Below are 21865 nucleotides of genomic sequence, written 5' to 3' on the forward strand. Positions count from 1 at the left end.
TGGGAGACTTCAAAGCTGTGTATGCTCTGTTTATAGACTTGGTATAGAACACTTTTTATTTCCTTAGTTACTTTTAGAAGCAAAATGAAATGGAGCCTGAACATCACAGTGTTTAACAGCTAGAGGGTTGTTCCTCCTCTCTTTCTAAATACACCAAGGTACCACTATTAGTCTTCTTTTATTAAATATCTCATTGCCTCTGAAACAGAAGTAGGTATCACAACTGGCATAGACAAAAGAGCATGCGGCATGAGCTTGCTTCTCTGTTGCTTATACCTAAAGGTAGCTTGCCTGCCTTGTTTGGAGACAGATGTTAGCTTCCAGTCACTAATGATCTTATTGTTTACTCTGCTTAATTAAATCCCATTTAAATATTTTCTCATTCTGCCACCCCTTACATTTCACGTTCATGCTGTGGCACAATGGGAGTGAGAAGGAAAGGTGTTTTAAACTGAAGCACTTAATTAGCTCCCAGGTCCCTGGGGAATTGTCAGATAGAAATTTAGCTTAAAAGGGAAAAATAATATCCCTACTCGAGTTGTGATGATTGATGGTAGAAAAAACATTGACCATGTTCCACTGGTGCCCCCATTATTAAGATGGTTTTGGGTCCTGGCTGGTGTGGCTGAGTGGATTGAGCACTGGCCTGCGAACCAAAGGGTTGCCCGTTTGATATCCAGTCAGGGCACATGCCTGGGTTGTGGGCTGGATCCCCAGTTAGGGGCGTGTGAGAGGCAACCACACACTGATGTTTCTCTCCCTTTCTTTATCCCTCCCTTCCCCTCTCTCTAAAAATAAATAAATAAATCTTTTTAAATGTGGTTTTGGAATTAGTGGCCATTTTGAGTTATGTATACAATAGTGTCATGTTGTGTCATTAAATTCTGCTAGAATTCCTGTGTATTCAGTTATAGTTGCTCATTTCTGCTAGAGCCTGCTATTTTTTTCTTTTCCCCAGTATGCACATACCATCCTGGGTGAAGGTAAAGAGATGGCCCCCCAGTAAAGTTCTTAGTCTCTTCCTGAAACTATCAGGTGACCAGATTGCCATTTAGAGCCCCCAGATTGCATTATTGTAAAGAATCACGACCTTGTAAAACACTTACTGGAGGAGATCTACAATGACATATTAATTATAAAATAAGATTAAGCATGCTAGAATAATATATAATTATGTAGATTTAATTTCTATAGATAACTTAAAATTATAGGTATAAATATACTTACGTTACGTAAGGTTAACATAGATGTAGATTATAGCTGTATAGGTCATAGCTATGAATAGAGTTGTCAGTTATAGATATAATTCAATATTATATTTATATAAATGGAGTTATATAATGGAATGAAATAAGAATTCACTCTTGCAAAAACATAAAACACAGGAGATCCTTGAAATGACTGCAGCAAAGCTGAGTCCCTGGGGACTTCAGCCATTCTGACTTTCTCTCCCATAGAGGTGCCACAGTTCAGCTAAGTGGTCTTAGCTAAAATTTGGGAGCTTATCAGTGGCTCTGTCTTCTGAATGCCCTGGAATCATTTTGATGATGGACTCTCTAAGACCCAATATATGAGTCACATTCACCTGAGTTCTTATTGCCTGAGGTTGCAGTAAAACTTGCATTTTAAATACTTTAAAAATACTTATTTATCCTAGGAAAATAATGAGTAAGCTTTTTGTGAATCAAAAAGTCCTTATCAGAAAATTGGATGCTGAAAATATAGTAAGAACACTGTTGAGGAAACAAAGCAGCTAGCGCCCAGAGCAAAGACTATCTTCCCCATTTTACTGGCTTCCCAGTGTGTTTAGCAGGCACCACTAAGCAAAGGGCTCCCTCGTTACAGCTAAAGCCAGGATTCCCTTAATCACCACCAGCCCCAGTCCTGTCCAGTAGAGCATGCTGTTCCACAGCCCCTTGACCTACTGCTGTACTGGCTGTGTCCCTGACAGACAGTGGCAGAGAGTGCTGGCAGTGTCCACCTGCGTCTCAGCTTTCCTCCCTGAGCCGTCTCCAAAGTCCAGGCAGCTCCCTCCAGCCCTGACTGGGCCAGGCCACAGGTCAGAAGAAGTAGAAGTCTATGATCGATATGCTTGCCTCCCATCCTTTACTGCCACCATCTGGAAGCACATTCTACATGTTTCTCACAAGGTTCCCAGCAGGACTGAGTCCAGTTACCCACAGCAGTGACCCACTTCACCACATCCCCTTTATTGGCACTTCGCTTTCTCTTGCTTTCCCACCCTTTTGCTTTCCCACCCTTTTGCTTCTATGTCCAGGATCACCCTGACGTCAACTACCTCAGTCTCTGCTTTCAGAGGGTCTCAGTCACTTGCCCGGAGGTCACTGCTCCTATGGGTTGGACATATATTCTTCTGACCAGTTTCTGGAGGGGAAGAAGGGGGAAGGGAGAGAGAGGCATATGTGTGCATGCTACGTGTATGTGCACACACACCTACTGTTCTTTTGTGCGTGTATGTATTTTTAAAACGTTTTAAGTATCAATTATGAATATGCTCTAATAGTCCTATAAGGGAGGTCTTTCTGAAAATCAGTCCCTGACCTCTGTTTATACCCCCCAATTTTCAATTTTCCTTTCCCCAGCAGCAACCTTTCAATATGTTTTGGTATTTCTCTTCAGACTGACACTGCATTTATGTATTGCTTCTTTTTTATTTCTGTTTGAATGTGAGGTCCTATCTGTTAACAGACCATTGTGAACAGCAGTCCTCCATGCAATGTGTCCCCACTGCTCTCCTAAAACATGCAGTGTGTCAGGTCTGCAGGTTTGTTTGCGTGGTTTATTACAGACTCACTGATTGCTAATTCAACTTCAAATGTTGGGTCTCTCCCGAAAGCATTCAGAGCATCAGGTACTTCGTGAATTCAGCCTTGTTGATGAACTCCTGGAAACTTCCTGCCTCTTCTAGTCAGTCTGAGTCACATCTACCCTAATCTTCCTTCTACGTCCTCCTTTGCTTTCTGTTGAATTGTTTCCCCTGCTTCCTGTGCCTTATGTTTTCCTCTTCCTTCCTCATTTTGATGGAGTTCATCACTAGTAGCTTCTTGAGAAAGGACGTGTAAGAGAGAAATTTCTAGAGACCTGTCTGAAAATGTGTTTCTTGACCCGCACACTGGCTGGATAGAATATATTAGTTCGAAATTATTTTCTTTCAGAATTTCAAAGGGACTGCTCCGTTGTCTTTTAACTCCAGTGCTGCTAAGCAGTTCAAAGCCGTTTTGATTCCAATCCTTTGTATGGATCTCGACCCTTCCAAAGCCTTTCCCCTGCTCCCATTGTTCTGAGATTTCACAATTCTGCTTTGGGAAGCAGTCCGTCAGTTCAACTTCATATACATTACTTTTCTCATGCCTTTCATTTTGGGGGAGATTTTCATGATGATTTCCTCTTACGGTATTTTTCTGTTCTTTTGTTCTGGAAATTTGTTTGTGTTGGGCTTTCTGGTCTGGTCCTACTCTCATTTTTCTATCTCCTCTATTTTCCAGTTCTCCCACTCCCTCTCTCCCTCTCTCCCCACTCCCTTCTTCTATTCCTTAATTAGTCCTTCTGCGCAGATTGTTTGAGAAGCACCATACTGTGTGGTACACCTCACTTTCTTCTGCTGTGTTAACGTTGCACTTGTTACTTTTGCATCTTCTAGTGCTATTTTCAACCTGAAGGCCTAGCTTCATGATTCCTGAAGTAATCAATTATATTTATTTCCGTTGATGCTGGTACCATTCTTCTTCATATACTTTTTTTGTTGCAACAGCCCAAAAGACTTTTTGAATATTCTTCTTGTGAATTTGTATATTTTAAGAACCACAGTCTCTGTCCTATCCTTACTAAGTTCTCTGCTCACTGTTTATATCAGCATTTGGGAATCATTGTTTCTCATGTAAATATGAATTAGGCTTTTTTGAAAGTGCTTCAGTTCCCTTAACTTCATTTATTTAGATTTATTTCCCAAGTAAATTTTATTTCTTAGATAAAAGGTGCTCCTGGTGGCCTTTGCCAGTGAACCTTCATACCACCCTTTGTGGAATTTGTAAACAGATCTTCGTTTTAGAATTCAGCCAGTTATTTTTTTTCCCTTGACAACCCTTTTTTATTCTGTATGTATCACATATTTCATAATGGTAATAAATCTTAGCATATTTTGCAGCCCTTTCAGACAATATTAGTGGAAAATAAATAAAAACATCAGTTCCAATTCTTTACAACTTTTTATCTTTCTTGTTTGCCTATGTAAAACTCCCATCAATTTTTTAAGTATATTTTATTGATTATGCTGTTACAGTTGTCTCAATTTCTTTTCCTTTTTCTCCCCTCTGTCCAGTACCCCTCTTCCCTCCCACTATCCCAGTCTCCTTAGTTCATGTCCATGGGTCATTCATATAAGTTCTTTGGCTTCACCCTTTCCTATATTATTCTTAAATTCCCCTTGTCTATTTTGTTCCTACCAATTATGCTTCTTAATCCCTGCACCATTTCCCCATTTCTCCCCCTTCACCCTACCAACTGATATCCTCTCAATGATCCCCATACCTATGATTCTGTTCCTGTTCTGATTGTTTGCTTAGTTTGTTTTTGTCTTTTATTTTTTAGATTCTTTTGTTGATAGTTGTGAATTTGTTGTCATTTTAATGTTCATAGTTTTGATTTTCTTAAGTCTCTTTAACATTTCATATAATGGCTTGGTGATGATGAACTCCTTTAGCTTTACCTTGTCTGGGAAGCACTTCATCTGCCCTTCCATTCTAAATAATAGCTTTGCCTGATAAGAGTAATCTTGGTTGTAGGTCCTTGCTTTTCATCACTTTGAGTACTTCTTCCCAGTCCCTTCTTGCCTGCAAGTTTCTTTTGAGAAATCAGCTGATTGTCTTATAGGTACTCCTTTGTAGGTAACTCACTTCTTTTTTCTTGGTTGCTTTTAAGATTCTCTCTCTATCTTTAACCTTTGACACTTTAATTATGATGTATCTTGGTGTGGTCCTCTTTGGATCTAGCTTGTTTGAGATTCTCTTTGCTTCCTAGATTTCTATGTTTATTTTCTTCAACAAATTAGTGAAGTTTTCCTTCATTATTTTTTCACATAAGTTTTCAAATGCCTGCTCTTCCTCTTCTCCTTCTTGCACTCCTATGTTGGCATGTTTAAAGTTGTTCCAGAGGTTCCTAAGCCGCTCCTCATTTTTTTGCATTCTTGTTTCCTCCTTCTGTACTGGTTGACTGTTTATTTCTTCCTTATGTTCCAAATCATTGATCTGAACCCTGGTTTCCTTCCCTTCACCACTGGTTTTGTGTGGATTTTCCTTCATTTTACTTAGCATAACCTTCATTTCTTCCTTTTACATTTGTCATACTTAAACTCATCTGTCAAGTCTGTGAGAATCATTACCACCAGTATTTGAACTCTGCTTCTTTTAGGTTGGCTATCTCCTCATCGTTCAGTTCACCCACTGGAACCTTGATCTGCTCCCTCCTTTGCACCATACTTCTCTGTCTCCTCATCTTGACAGGGTCCTGTGTTTGTTTCCCTCTGTGTCTTAAGTAGAGCTTTCACACCTGTTACGTTGTAAAGGGTGGAGCCTTAGGTATTTGTCAGGGTGGGGGTGACCTGTTTCACCATGTTGAGGCGCTGTATGTGGGGGGAGGGGTCTGAGAGGGAAAAATGCTTCTTGCTCGGCACCCACGCCTTTTCTGCTAAATAAGTGGACTCTGCTGAGAGACAGGAAGTTTCTTCTGCCACCCCAATCCCCTCTGGTTTTCACAGTCAGAAGCAATGTAGCTTTATCTTCTCCCGGCCTTGGAACCATGAGCTGCACAGTCTGGTCTAGGACTGGGATCGTTCCCCAGGTTTCCCTCCTGACTTTCATAATGTGTAACTGCACTTTACACTGTCTGCCACAACAACTGTACCACCACTGCTGCCACCACACCTCATCCTCTCCTCCCCTGCTCCACCCTTCCTACGCGTCTGGATGAGTATTTCTTCTTTATTTCTTTGTTGGGCTTCCCTTCAGTTTGATTTTCTGGAGCTTTTTTTTTTTTTTTTAATAGTTTTGGGGTAGATGTATTCCTTCTTAGTTCTGAAAGGAGATGCAGTGTTTCTACCTACACCTCCATCTTGGCCAAAAATCGCTCCCATCCATTTTTAAATAGACTTCTTTTTATTATCAGAATTCACTACAATGCTGTTACATTTACATATATTATATTCATTCCAGGCAAAAAAATTCAGACTTTCTCTAATATGTTTTCTAATTGAGATCTCCTGTTTTATATTATATATAGGTAAAGTTTGAAAACTGATAATGAAATCAGGAAAGCCTTTGCTAATCAAAGTTGAAAATGGTAATAAATGAAGCCATCGCCTTTTCTCAATGGATTTTTTTTTTTTTTAGCTAACTGGAAACAGAGCCCAGTGGGTCATAGGGCTTTTATTTCAGAGTAAGTTCTATGAGAAGCAAAAGGATTCTGTCTGCTTTTACTAGCTCTTTAGTCTAGGATATTTTTGCTTCTTGGTATATGTTGCTGCTGATTCACTTTTTCTTTTCCATTTATAGTGCTTATCTTCCACTTCACAAAATTACATTTATTTTCAGTTTCTTTGAAAGACTCTGGGCATATCCAAGTAATAGCTCAGCAAATACAAACTGACATTTCTTACTTTGAAGGGCAGTTTCCCTGTGGCAGAAACTGTGGACATCAAATTAGCCCAAATTAGCCCATTATTTCTTAGATTTAATGCCTCAGATCATTTTCCAAGATCCCCTAGTTAGTGGGATTTTCCTTTGATCTTACAGATCTTCATTCTTTCCACATTTGGCCAATATTTCGTCTTAGCTTTTTCTGCTCTACGTTTACAGGTTTTCACTTGAGAAACATTCACGGGTGCTAGAAGTTTTGACAACTGAAAGACTGATGCTTACACAGTTTCAGACTCATTCGGTATTTAACACAGCCAGACACGAGTATCTTAAGAAGCACCTGTTTGATCAACTGCCCAGTCAGCTACATTCTTCACTTCTTTTCTACAGCAACTTCTCAGATCATAAGAGGGGGCCAGGGCAGTTTTAAGAGTTTCTAAAATTTGGCTTTGAAGCATAAATTTAGATTTGATAGACTTCCTTCTTTCTAGTAATTTAGTAAACTTGCCTTGTTCAGGAGAAAGGAGACATTATAAACCTGTGAAATTTCCTACAAGGTGTAAGATTCTAAGGAAAGAAAACTCATGCTTCTCATTGTTTATCACGATTTATTAACATGACCTAATAGCCATTCATTGCTTCAGTCATCTAATGGATTGTGTATTTTATGAGCAAAGTACTGTGCAGGAAGTACATGATTTCAGTGTATATATTTTTTAACTTTGATGCTTAATTCTGTAGGTAATATCTGTTTGGTGAAGGATTTTTTTGTTTTCCTTTTCCAGTGTGAAATCTAAACCTACCCTATTCTTTTTTTCAGAATTAGAGACGCTATATTAGAGAAGTTTTGGTCTGGCTTTCCTCCCTGCCTCCACATTCGCTGAGGTAGTCAATCTCATTCATTGTTCCCAGTGAAGGGGATCATTGGTGCAGATTATCCAAATTCCCAGCTAATCCTCTCTGTGGGGTGGGGTCACAGGCCCACCATTTGGGGCCACAGTTCTCATCACACCTGGGGCATGACCATGGGTCCCCAGGATACCGGGCAGTGTGTGGACAGTGGGACTCACTCCCAAGGCAGGAGGATAATCTGCAAGGCAAATAGTCCTACAGGGATCATCAGAAGCCCCTGATCCAGACAACAAAAGGGGACACTGGGTCTTTTTTCCTAGAATCTCAAGAGCTTACCCTCTTGCCCTTGAATTCAGAGATGGAGTGTTAATCTGATGGCCCAGTGCAAGGGCAGCCAAAGAAAACTTGCCATGATATACAAATGACCTTAGGTCAGACAGTAAAGGGAAGGATTGTTGTGCTTAAGCACAGGCATGGGTGATGAAGCAAGATAATCACTTATAGGGTCCTTGCAGCACTGCACTGAATCCAGTTCCTGATTCTACTAATGGAATCTTGGCAATGCCAGTAATTATTATGCAACTACTTCTTGGTTCTTTGAATTTGAGTTTAAGTACATTATAGGCAGGAGGTACCACACAGCAAGAGTCTCATTTGAAAGTCTGTCAGTCACATCGGTCACTGGAAGCAGTCATTCTGTCTCAAAGTGTCTGGAGCCTCATTAAAGGTTTATATAGTACCAGGAAGGAATCATGAGCTTAGAAACAAAGAATTTTTTTCTCTCCAAATGGAGAATCTCAGTATCCAAAATGTATTTTAAAATGAGCTTTGGAGGGGATAGTGAATTTACCTGGTATAGATTAGATTTTTAACTTATTTTTAATATGATTTGCCATTTTGAAAACCAAGTTAATTTTCTGTAAGGCAGTTCTTAGAGGGTCTGCCAATATCTAATAAGAGGTGACTTTGGGATTCTTGCTGTTTTCTACTTCCCTTTGAAGGGGAAAACATTTAAGTTAAATACTTCCACATTTTAAGCTCATGTGTTTTTAAACAACTAAAAGGGGAAAAAAATGAACATATTTACAGATTGACTCTCTGAGGAGAAAGCTATATAGAACACATACTGTGAGTTGGGATCTGCCCTAAGCATTTTATAGAAGGAGCTCATTTAATCTTCTAATCCTCAAATGACGATATAATCAAATGAGGGAACTGCAGTGCAAAGTTCAGAGACTTACCTTGCTCCCCTGTGCTATAAGTCACTTGTACCCAGTATGGTGGCTGCAGTGACTGAGCGCTCTGGGAGCTGGCTCCTAGTGCAGTTGGACACCAAACTGGTGGCTCAAATGATGGGGGCATGCCTCAGGATGCTCTCCCAGCCTTCCCGCTTAGGGCTGAGGCAGCTGAGTGGCTATACATCTGTATTCAGTCTGTTACCCTTCTCTGACCGAGTTCCAATGAACAAGTGTCAGAGAACTGGGCTGAGCCCTGCAAACTGGGCTTCTCCTGAGTGTCCTCCCAGATTTGGCTTCAAACTAGTGAAGTTTAGAGTAGGGCCTGTCGGACAGGCTGGAAGCCATTTGTCTGCTCTGTTGTAGCTCATGTATGTTGTTCCTTCTGGCTCACAGGTACAACATCAACTTAATTTCTCTCTTCCCCTCCATAAGCTGAAAAGATGGAACTGCTCTTGACTTCTGCTGTGGGTAAAGAGCTCAATCAGCCTCACCGTCTAGGCAGATTGGGCTCTCTCATGTGGCTTGTTTGTGGGGTTTCACCCTAAGCTTGCTTGTTGGCCAGACTGAGTCATCACGGTCATTGGAGCAACTTAATAACCTGAGCTGGAACATCAACTTATGAAAATTGAATATCACATGGACTTTAAATGCACATCTCTTAAAGCTTGCTGGATTTTATTAGAATATTTGAACCAGGCTGAGTATATTAAATTTATGAGTCTAATTGATGCCATATCATAGTAATTCAATACAATATACTTATGTTATTAAATTCATAAAGAGGATTCTCTGGATAGCTGTAACAAATAGTTCTGATTCTGTAATCATGGACTAACATTTAACTCTGATGAATTTTAACCAGGAACTCTCAGAATTATCTGTACCATCAATACATAAATGCCATATTTTGATAACTAGTTATTTCAAGTATTTACTTTAAAACCTAGGCTATAGATAGAAAAGAAGTACCTGCTAAAACAGAATTATTCATAGAAATGCTAAAAAGGTTGGAAGACGTTGGCATGAAGTAGAATAGGACTTTTAATTTATGGCTGGTCATAAATTATAACTAGAAACCAAGGAAAGGTTTTTTTGGTTTTGCTTTGACTAATTTTATTTATTCCCTCATCTCTTACCTTATTCCCAAACACATATATTTTTGTTATTTATTACTGCATAATAAACTGCCCCCAAACTTAGTGCGTTTAAAGCAACTATCATTTTATTGCTTACGGATTCTGTGGTTCTGGAATTTGGGCAGGGCTCGGCTGGATGGTTCATCTTTTCCAGGTGGTGTCAGCTTAGGCCATGTATATGGCTGCATTCTGATTCCGCCCTCACTGAGGACCGGATTCAGCTGGGGCACTGGAACCTGCAAGGCAACTTCTTCACTCTTAGCATTACCTCCAGTGCATTCTCTTGGTTAAAACAAGTAGTAGGCTCCACCCAGAAGGCCTGGTAGTAAGTACTCTTCTGGCTCAAAAGAAAAGAGATCACCAGGGCACAGCATAGGACCCCCAGTGTGAGAACTGGTAGAGAGTTGATCCAATAGGCAGTGTGATCCAGGAGTGTGTACCCCACCCTGAGTGGACCACACGTGGTGCACAGGCCAGTCATTCTGGACTCCTGCTGGCACCCTGAGCTCTGCTTCCACACCGTGAGCTTGCATATGCTCTTCCCAATGGCTGAACAGGCCTCCTCCAGTATCTTCCTGCTTGATTCTTACTCACTCCTCAGGTCTTTGCATAAAAGTTACCAATTTCCAGGACTAGGCTGGATGCCTTTTCTCCATGTGTCCCAAAAACACCTCATTCCTGTTTTCTTGTAGCCATATTTTAATTGCTGCTTTACTTCTCCATCTCCCCAAAAGGCCTGTGAATTACTTAAGACATGAACTAGTCTTATTGAGAACATGTAGAAAGCTCTCAATGAATGTTTGTTGGGTAAATGAATGAAGTCAGAAGAAAGAGGAGTCAACAAAGAACAAACCTTTATCCAGTCCATAAAATATAAGTAGGATTTAGATGCTGAGAGCAAGGCATCAATAGAAACTATTCTGAACAAGGATAAGCCAGCCCAGGTACCTGTTGGGTGCAGTATCTGTTTTATTCAACACTGACACCCAGTGCCTGCCTGGCACACTGCTTTGTGTAGCACAAGTGTGAAGTAACGGTGAAAGATGGAAGAGTTGCTTGGATCAAACCATCTTAATTTTATCAGTGTGAGAGACATTTGGGGCATGTTGGGAAAGCTCTCCAGCATATCTGATTAGTGGAGACAAATTTTAGGATTCCTAAATAGCCAGAGAGAGGTGTTCAGACTAGAATTTATGACACCTTAGAATGAAGAAAACTTGGCCACGTGAATAATATTGCTGGGGAACACAATTTTAGTTGAGTTAGATCTGACACTTGTTTTTGACTAACTTTTGGCATCTGAATCCAAAAGTGACCTGTTTTTCTCTAGGATGTCAACTTTTTAAGGTAAATAATACCCTCCCTTTGTCCCAAAAATCATATAAAATGTACATACAAAGGAAAAAATAAAAAATTAACTGAATATACTCTTTATTTAGAGTTATTTTATTCATATAAAAGCTATATATTATTACTGTAAGTCAAATTGTGTACAGGTAGTAAAGTTCTGCTACCATACATACATATTAAGGTATTTTATCTTTTCAAACAGGCTAAGAAATGCCAAAATGAGATACTTGAAAGTCTCCTTCAGTTGGCAAAGATTTAAAAAATTGCTTCATGAGACCCAGTTTTATGTGCAGAAGTGGGAATATAATGTTCTTTCTGTCAACAAGTGACTCATGTAGAATGTTTGGATCACCAGGTTTGAGGTCAGATCTTAGAGACCAATTTGACTCCACCCAATGCTTCTCACAAGCTCTGCTGTCCCAAATACACAGAAAACAGGGATACTTGGTGTATCCGTGTTGCTGACCAAGAAGGAAGCAGACCATTTGAAGGTCAACACAGATGATCCAATCGTGCTTGTGATATTGCAACAGATCAATGACTCTCTTTATGTCTTCATATTCTTCATGAAAACAAACTGAATGGCCAATTGCACTGCACCAAATAAATTGCCATTGTGGAGGAGGACACACTTCAAGCTCCGCTTTGAGCTATTGATGAACAGTCACCATTTAGTTGCACTATAAATTGGAATTCCCAATTCCTCTGTTAAACCATGTATGTTATGGCAATACACAAAGCCACTGTCACTTCGAAAGTACTGCAGAAATGCACTTCACTCCTTTTTCAAGCAAGTTTTTCTCATGTAGTCTTGATGCTAGGTTTCTGAAGCCTTTTTGGGTAGTCCCAAATCACATACCAAATCATTCCACTCATGCTGATCAAGTCTCTTACGAACTGAGTCATCTTCAATTTCAAAATCTTCATCGTTGCTGTCACTTAGTTCTTCACCATACTGCTGTTTTTTGAAAGAGGGTAGTTCAATGAAAACTGGCACTGGGATTTCAGCTGAATGAGGCACTGGGCATATAGCTGGTGGTAGACTAGGATACTCTATTTTACATTTATTTTTCTTGTTCTATCCTCATGTTTTCACATACAAAAGCAACAGTCACTTGAATGATCTCTGGGCTCTCGCCAAACTAAAGGTATACCAAATGGCAATTTATCACGTTTCCTTCATCCACATCTATAAACTCTCAACACACTGCTTGCACACCTTGTGAGGGGCCCAAGACTTATCGTGATCACCAAGTTTTACTTTAAAATATGCAAAATAGGCTTGCCTGACAAATGTGCTGATGTTTGTCCTTTGGGAATGATGAAACTGCCACAGATAGAACAAAACAAATCAGGGTTGTTTAGGCACTTATGATGAGAAATAGCAGAGGCAGACATGATCTGAAGGAAAGGAAATAAGTACGTATGTAAACAAAATAATAAATTCTGCTACCTCCTTCTATACAGACTAGAACTAAGAGTACACTTTGGAATATGATTCACTATACATAGTGACATACAACCTCTCACCACACTGTCTCATGTGTAACTGAATAGCCTAGACAAGTATGAACCTGTCACTGGTCTCCAAGATCTTCCTTCTCCCATCCCCACTGGAGGGAAGGGAGGTTTGCTTTCAGCCAATAGGAGAGCACTAGTGCTTCCCTTGATCCAGGCTTGAGCTAGCCTAGAGTGGTTGCGTTAAGATAAGCTGTACAGAAAAAAACTTGACATGATAGAAAAAAACTAACTGCAGTTTTGAAATTAGCGTGCCTATTTAAGTCCAGCTGAAAAATCGAACTCAACAGAAATTGTGTTAAAAATTGTTCCACTGTGTATTGATTCCATTGAGTCAATTCGTGATACATGGCCAGTGATGATCAAACCTCTCTCAGGTCTAGCAATATCCTAGTATGTCCCATCTGGTCTGATCTCTCCTCAGAGCCCATCAGCCAATGATGAGTTTTTCGAGTGCTTCAAGGTAACTGAAACTGCTAACTCTTATTAGATTGATAGTTGTCTTTAAGCTGCCATTGTGTTTAATGAGACTACTGGAAATAAGGAATGCCACTAAACTGTCTTCCCTGTTAATATGTCACAATGAAACGGTGGATAAAGCCCTATTTGATTTTTAAAGACCATTACAATTTTAATAATTTCAATAACTTTAAATTAAACTCAGGATTTATGTTAAAATTTCAAAAAATAATGAGCGTTCCACAACAATGGGATGACTGGGAAACTCATTACAATGACAAACTAGTGTGATATATTGCACATGAAATAAGCAGTAGGCTGCAATAGCAGGCATGTGCCCTCTTAAAGCAGAAATTTGTTAATAACATAAAATGGACATGATTTTATCCTCCTACTAATTAAAATAGAAGGAAGGAGAAGTAAGGTCTTTCAAATGTTTCTGAGGACTATTCTCATAAACATCTACACACACTCACACATGCACAAACATGTACACACGTACACACACAAAGGGTGGGTGGCTGAACTTCAAGGTAAATTCTGAGAGCCTATCTGAGAGTGGTATGGACAGCTCCAAAGACAGGGGCTGCATTTGCATTTACACATTACATTTCATGCTTAAATAATGGCACTATGAGAATTATTATAGGCCCTCCTGACTTCATCCTGAATGAGGAGCCAGTTATTTTGTCAGCCTCTTATAGACTGTTGACTTTGGCTAGGTCCTATCTCTTGGGATCTCAGTTTTTCTGCACACAAAGGATACCCATACCTGTCCTCCTCCTCCTCAGCATGTCTTTAGGGGTCATAGAAGCTCATGAACTAGGAAATACTTTGTACATAGTGCCTGCAGACCCAAATCCAGATTCAAGGCTCCCCACGCTCTCCTTCCAGTTCTGCTGTTCCCCACCCAGAGCTCTACACATGCTCTACATTGTTTGCTGGTCTTAACTAAGATACTATACTCCCCCCCACTCCTTTCCAGATCCCAGACCTGAAAGGAAATGACGGCAAAATGGCAGGGGACACACCATTTAACACCCTGGCAATCTCACAGCGTTTCGTCTGGATGGACTATAGAGCACATACGTGGTCAGTCCCTATGACCAGACTAGAATTTCATCTGGAAGCTCCATAGGTGAAAATAACAATCCAGCAGAGGCTGTTGAAAGGCCAGCTTTTACCCAGGTTGTTCCAGTAACTTAAGTATGTTTCCTTTCAGCCAGAGCTGAAACAGAAATTGTGTTATAGGTCACACATGAATCGCGTTAATATAATGACCTTTATCAAGAATGTCTAAAATGAAATAGCATATACCAGCACATTATATTCAATTTTTTCCTTTAATGCAGTGTATTGATTGAGGTCCCAGGCTAAAACAATTGACCAAATTCTGGCTGAAGTACCCTGGATTGCTGTGGGGAATGTGTTTCGCTTTTCAGACCGCATTAACACAGTCAGTAGAACTTATTAGCTTGGGTTTTGGTTCAAAAGATTATTAATGTTTAGTTGTTGCATTTTGATGCGTTGTGGAATTTTAAAGATTGGCCTGTGTACATAGCAGAGTGGGGGCTGGATTCTTCCAGCTTTACACTTGGCTGGGATGTACCAGTAGGAAGTGCCCACCTGTTGGAAAACTATTCACATAAGCCTCTTGGGATTGACATCTTCCTAAGAGATGCCTGGATCTGACAACAGACTAGGGTGTGGTGTAGGTGGAAGGTTTCCTCTGATTCCTGACTGGTGCCCCCCAGGGTAGCAAATGGACTCATCAACTCCTAGACTTGGGTGTGGGCAAACCAAAGGCTCTCCTGAAGCATTTCTTACACTTTAAAAGGCTCTTATGGCAGCAGCTCCTCAGTGTGGAAGAGGCTTGCCCCAGAAGACCCTTGGTTGTAGCAGGAATCTATTACCTGTTTGACTGTGAGGTGTCCATCCCAGAACATGAATGGGAAAAATTCACCAGTTCTCTGCCCTATGACATCCAGATAACCATTCCCAAAGAAGAGAAAGGCATTTTTTTTCAGAAAGGAATGAGTGTTATTTGGAAAGGGAAATGGAAGCAGGGGAGCCCCAAAATGGCCAATGCCCACCAAGGCACTGTGAATAAGGAATCAGAGCATGAGCAGAGCTGCCTTGGGCTCCGTGTAACGGAGGGTAACCTCACAGGAAATGCCTGTGTTTGTTTGAACAGTAACTAGAGCCCAGTGCCCATGGTGTCCTCTCTATGAGAGCACCACCAGGCCCAGGAAAGGCAGCGCACTGGCCCAAGCAGCTGAGAAGCCTGGTGTAGACAGCCTTGTCCCTGAGAGAGGGCAGTGCTCAGGAGAGGGGTGCCCAGCTGGAGAAGAGGGGTTGGCGGACACTGGGTGGCAGCCTGCTGATCGAGACCCAGCCTCTGGGGTTAGAAAATCTGGATGCCAGTTCTGGAACTCCCATTTCTATGCTCTGTGACCTTTGGGACACTACTTAAGCTACACTGGACCTCAGTTTCTTCATCTAGAGGACCCATGGGGCCATCTCTCCCCGTTACTTCTATCCTCTGCTCGCTGCACCTTCATGGATTGACTTTAAAAAAATAAATATGCCCGCAGCCTGTAGAAGAAAGGCATTTTTTGACAGTAAGATACACAGCACCAGTTCTGAAATATGTCTTAAAGATTAGCCATCTAAATTTGATTTTCTGAAACTGTTGATAAGAAAATACTTTATACTTTAGTGTTGGTCCAGATAGCAAAAAGTAAATAACATAGATAAATGTCTAATATATTATTTTTTATTCTTAAATCTTTTTCGCCAACTTGATAAACAAAAAACTCATGGACGTTTGTCTCCAACATTGTTTTGCTATTTCCTTCTCTCAAGTATGTCTTCTGTTCTCCCCTCTACCCTCTTTTGCCTTCCCCTAGCCAGACCTCCTGGCTCTCTGTGGCCTGCTGTCCTCTAGGCCCTTTCCCTTTTCCTCCATCCCTCACAGTCTGACAGATCCTCTCCCAAACCCACTGCAATTCCCAATTGGCAATTTTGTTGTAGGAGGATTTAATCTTTCATCCTCCAAGTATCTGAGACAGGGCTGGTGGGTTGCACAACCTTAGGGGGTGTGACTGCTGTGCTCAGTGGCCCGGATCCAGAGTGTTTAACAAAGCAGACTCAGGTGGGACATCCACCACCAGGATGGGCAAGGAGTACAGGCCATCTGTGGTCCCTAAAGGCTTCAGATATTTAAATATGCCTGCTGTTGTTCTTTTATTTTTAATGGGAAAATGCCACGTGAAAGAAACAAATTGGATATTGCATTTCACAAATCTTTTTCTTGCTTTGCCCTATAACCCTGGTAAGTCACTTAAACTCCTAATGTTCTTCAATTTTTGTAACACTTTTATAAAGTGTACTGCCGCAGGGATGCAGCATCACATCTGGAGTTATTTTTCATATACCAGGAAGGGCTGGGATGTCTTTGGTTCAACAATAAAGTGAGCGCTTTGCCAAGAAGAATTTTCATTTTCTCCTTTCAGCTATAGATGCTGTGGTAAACATTGTGAGCACAGGCAACAAAAATTACTAATATAAAACGTGTATATTTAAGTGTGTATTTTACATATAATTACAATGTATATTGAATATATAATAGAGTATCTGTACATTGGCTGATCTTGGAATGAGCCCGAAACCCTAAGGGTTTTCTTTTTTGGAGGAATAGTAATAACTTGACGCACCAGATACCATTATATGGAAGTAGATTTTGTTATTGAGGAAGAGCTTAGGCAAAACAACCAAGTCAGTCATGGCTGCATGCCCCTCTGCTGAAGTCAGTCGGTGGGACGTTCACCCATGGAATACTACACAGCAGTGATAATGAACAAAGTACAGTTACACAAAGAGTGTGCATGAATCTCACAAACACCATGGTAAACAGTGGAAGCCAGACACAAAAGAGTGTATCCAGTGTAAGTCCATTAATATGAAGTTCAAAAACTGGCAAAACTAAGGTTGGTTTGAGACATCAGGTTAGCAGTTACCCTTGATGCAGGGATTGTGAGGGAGTGAGAGGAGGACCAGTGTGCCAGGGATGATGGGGGATTCCAAAGAAGAATGAGATGCTGTCTGTGATCTCAAGAACCTTCTGGAATTTTAGTTCTGTCTTCTGTCCCGCCCTGGGCCTAGTCCTTTGGTGTTGTCATCCATCAGAAAGAATTTGCCCACCCCATTTCTAGCATGTGGTTCTGGACACAGCCAACCAATGTCATACCTCACCTCATGTATTTCAGAGTACTTCGAGGGATCAGCAAAGAATACTTCCTACTCAGAGCATTTCTTTGAGCAAGAAAGCATTCTGTATAAAGACATCCAAGGATGCTGAATTCTGCAAAGCAAAGAAAAAACTACAGTATTCCCTCATTTATCACGGGTATTATGTTCTAGACCCCCCCCCCCGCCCCCACGACAGGTGAAAATCCACGAAGTAGGAACCTTACATTTATTTTAGTATTATATATATTTTAAGGCTTTATAAACCCTTCCCACACACTTAGAAATTGTTTCCAGTCCCTTATTAACCTTTCCCACTCCCTTATTAACCTTTTCCACACTTTTATAAACACTACTTATGTTCTTAAACATATTCTACACTCTTAAACCTACGTAACTTTAACAACATACATATACCGTACCATAAAATCCTGCAATATAGCGAAAAATCCGCGATAAATAATTAAATATAATATTTTTAAAAATCCCGCGATATAGTGAGGCCATGATCAGGGAACTGCGATATAAAGAGGGACTACTGTATTCTGTAATGTTTACAATTAACTGAAGCGAATCCTTCTATCTGGAATTTTCAGCGAGGCATGCTAATGAGTTCATTGAAAGAAAAAGGCATTACCTGCAGTTAGTTCACTGTTCTCTTTTTATGTGCGCTGGCAGGGAAGGTGTCTCCAGGTAATTTCTCTCTTTCTTTTATTTATATTTTTAACTTTCACTTCTCTTTTCATTATACACATCAGATTTTATTGGCCCTTTAAGGGACCCCTGCTTTGTGAACTAATTATGACAAATGTTGGCATAACATCTGTTCTCAGATTTAAATACCTTCTATTCTGTCAGAATTCATCTTGAAGGCAGGTTTACCGTGAGCGTTAGTCTGAAGTTAATGTAGCCCACGGGAGACCTGAAGCAGGAACTAGAAACTGACCTAGTAGGAACTACTGAGATGACACATGCGTGGCTGCCCAGCTCCACTCACACTTTCATCTGCGAAGGAGCTGTAGCTCCACGCACCGTGGACCAGCTCTTCATTTTTCTCTTCCTAAATCATTTCACTCTTGCCCTTCCAAAAAAGTCAGTTGTGCACATGCATTTCTTTGCAAGCATTGGCTGCTCAGGTCTTGTCTACATTATTTACTAGAAACCATGTTGGATGGAATTCAGGTCCCTCTAAAGTGAATATTTTCAGCCTCCCTCACCCCAGAAAAGCTGAGGTCAGGTTCCTTTTGCCTCTCTGATACAAATAAGTACTGGAGTAAGATCTTCATTTTTTAGCAGGTAATTCTGATACCTTTTTACTTCAACTTGATGCCTATTTCAAAAACATCTCATGAGAGATTCCATGAGACCAGTAAGTTAGGAACACTGAACAGGGAAGACAGAGTCTGAGTTAAAAACACATCTCTTCTGTTGCTCACGAGGCTTGCTCACCTTATCTTGCCTTGGTGATGGTTTCACAGGTGTGCATATGTGCCAGGGCACATCTGATTGCACATGTGAAGAACGTACAGATCTTGTGCATCAGTTATACTTCATAAAAATCAGAGGTTAGAAGATTTTTAGAAACTGTAAGTTAATATACAAACGTTAATTATTAGTAATCCTTGTTATTGTTTTTACGAAGGTAGCTAACAGATTTTCCTTGAGCAAAATGTCTTCTTTCAGAAGTAAATTTTAGGTTGGCAATTCATAAAGGTAGCTGAATTCAACTTCCTCTGGTCAAGGTTTCTCAGTTGGGGCACTGTTAACATTCGGAGCCAAATTATTCTGTCCTGTACATTGTAGGATGTTAGCTGCACCCCTGGCCTCCACCAAGGAGACCACACTGCCGCCCCCAACTCTCTTCCCCCAGCAACGATCACAAATGTCTGCAGGCAACACTGCTTATCTCCTGTGGGGCAAACCATTGCTAGAGGCCTAGGCCATGTTGCATAGACAAATTCCTTTTGTTACTTAAAGCCTATAATTATTCCGTTTAATTTCTAAGTTTGTGACAGGACTGTTTATCTTTCTTAAGGAAGCTGAGACAGTAATAAAGTTTTAATCCTAACCACCCTCCCTCCCCCATTCCTGGCCACCACCACCATCTGTCTGGTTTTCTGTTATGGATAAGATTTGCCTGACCTGAGATACAGTAACTGTTTTTGTGTGTCCTCTTTTTCTTTAACACATCCTGCCAGCACCCACATCTGATCCCATGCCCCGCACCTCGGATCTTAGTCTCGGACATGCCTTGCTGTTGTTCGGTGCCAGGAAAGGCAGGTGATGACAGGCACATATAGGGGAGGCTGGGGAGAAAGGGTTCAGAGCAATTAACTTAGAATTTCTCTTCATCAATGATCATAGGATTTGCAAAAATGATCTGTAAATATTAGTACTTGGCATTGAACCTCTTGTCCCCAGCATTTCTTTTTATTTATTTATAAGAAGGATCCAAAGCAGGTACTGACTGTCCCATTTAAAAATACCAGTCAGTGGCCTGTTTAGCATTGTACAGATAGCTAGCCTTCTTTCCCCCTTTTAATCATCTTTCTACTTATTGAGTAATTTGGGGGAAACAGCTTTTTTTTAATGTTAACATATTAAGTAGTGACAGTGTTGCTGAAAAGCAGAGCCCTTGCCGAGCACCTGGGGTGCTGTCTGCAGAGAAGCCTGAGGCCACGTTGCTGTGAGTCAGAACTCTGAGTCATAGACCTCTCACCTGCCGAATGGATGGCAAGGCCCTGTGTCTACGGTGGTCTGATGGCAGCAAAGGCAGCCGAAGAGGTTTCACAAGTGCCATTTCTAATAATGGTGGCAGCTGGTGGGAGGTTGTTTCTGGACATTTCTACTCCTCTCCTCAGCTCTTCCCAACAATGTTCTGACTGTGTTTTTAATTCTTGTCTCTTCCTCAGAAATACCTCAGGGACTTTTTCAACGTGATGCTCCAATCTGCAACGTCTCCCCTACACATCAACAAGGTGGGGCTGACTCTTTCCAAACACACCATTTGTGAGTTCTCGCCATTCTTCAAGAAAGGAGTCTTTGACTACAGCAGCCATGGGACTGGGTAGAGCTGGGGTGACTGGAACCACCAATGCAGTGCCTTCTCATGGAAGCAGGGCCTCTGGTGCAGGGCAGCCTCCGAGGTGGGGCCGGGCCTGCCCCCCTTGCTGCCGGCAGACACCTGTCCATCCTCATCAGTCCATCCCTAGTGCCTGAGTGTGGGGCTGAGATGCTTTGCTTGCTGACAGTGACTGTGCAGTTGAATTGTGGCCTTTTCCCCACAGTGCGTCCTTCTCATTGCACAGTGGAGTCCATCCCCTGTGGCAAGATGGATGTGGCTTGATTACCTTGGGCTTTCTGAGACGAGCCAACATGGGACCTCCCTTAAATGACTTTCATTTGGTTTCCTCTTTCACCAGAATATACTTATTTTTTTATATTCCTTCCATGTGGCTATATCCCAAGAAGAGCATTTAAATTTATTTCATTGTATTTTTTTTTCTCTTTCCCCTTGTTTGAGTCAGAATTTTTGTATATACCGAAACACTGATGTTTACACAGAATTTCATATTCTGCAAAAGGGATTTTCAGTCTAATCATGACTGGAGTCTTCCATGCTTGACAAATTGGGTGTAGGTGATATCACTTAAAACTTCTATAAATCCATACAAATAGGATATTTGTTTAATCTTGAATATTCAAGAAAATTTTCCTAAATGTAAATATCTGCTGTGCATTCTTGAGCGTTCTCTGCTAAGCACAAAACAAGCACGCAGCTGAAGGCATATTTTTAAACATAATTTTGTTCATATTATTGTCATAGAATCTACTGGCTCTTTAGCTAAAAAACTAGAATTTAGAGTAGCTTATTAATGATCCTTAAATTACTCAGGACTTAATGTAGCATTGCACACCTATGTACAGTAAAATTGCTTTGCTTTACTAAAGAGAAAAAAGTGAGTAAAAAATATATATGTGGTATATATTGAAATGTATATAATTCTACCTATAGGTTTATATATGTATGCACTGCTGTACAATAGTTTTATCAGAGTATATGATCATTCACACCAAATTTATTAAAGGTATTTGCTTTTCAAAATTTAAATTGAGCTGCTGTCAATATTAAATGGAGTTACAAATCTACCATATAGCTGTTTATTTTAAGTTTGCGACATCATTTCTACAGGTCTGTTCAGAAACTTATCTGATGTGCTTCGGAAAACAAAAAATATATTATTTAGCATTTGCATTGCAGAAGATGCAATTTAATGATAGAGGTCAGAAATGAATGGGTAACAAATGTTTGCATTCAGTCTTCTAGAATATGCCTGCAAAAGAGACCTCTCCAACCTGGAAAATACGTTTAAAGATGCAATTATCCCAATAAGGAGAAAACTATCATTGCACT

The 21865-nt window shown here is 40.6% G+C and overlaps 1 protein-coding gene across 4 annotated transcripts in view; it reads left to right on the forward strand.

The window, feature by feature from the left end:
• Window positions 1–21600, forward strand: part of KIF16B (kinesin family member 16B) — a 313474-nt gene extending 291874 nt beyond the window's left edge. For all 4 annotated transcript variants that reach the window (XM_090286026.1, XM_090286028.1, XM_090286027.1 and 1 more), the window contains one exon: window positions 20364–21600. In XM_090286026.1, the coding sequence (XP_090142152.1) occupies window positions 20364–20522 (159 nt within the window). In that variant the 3' untranslated portion in view covers window positions 20523–21600. The remainder of the gene's footprint in view (window positions 1–20363) is intronic.
• Window positions 21601–21865: the final 265 nt, after the last annotated feature.

The sequence above is a fragment of the Furipterus horrens genome, unplaced genomic scaffold (assembly GCF_987537825.1).
Source record: "Furipterus horrens unplaced genomic scaffold, mFurHor1.1.pri manual_scaffold_8, whole genome shotgun sequence".
In the NCBI taxonomy this organism is placed as follows: domain Eukaryota; kingdom Metazoa; phylum Chordata; class Mammalia; order Chiroptera; family Furipteridae; genus Furipterus; species Furipterus horrens.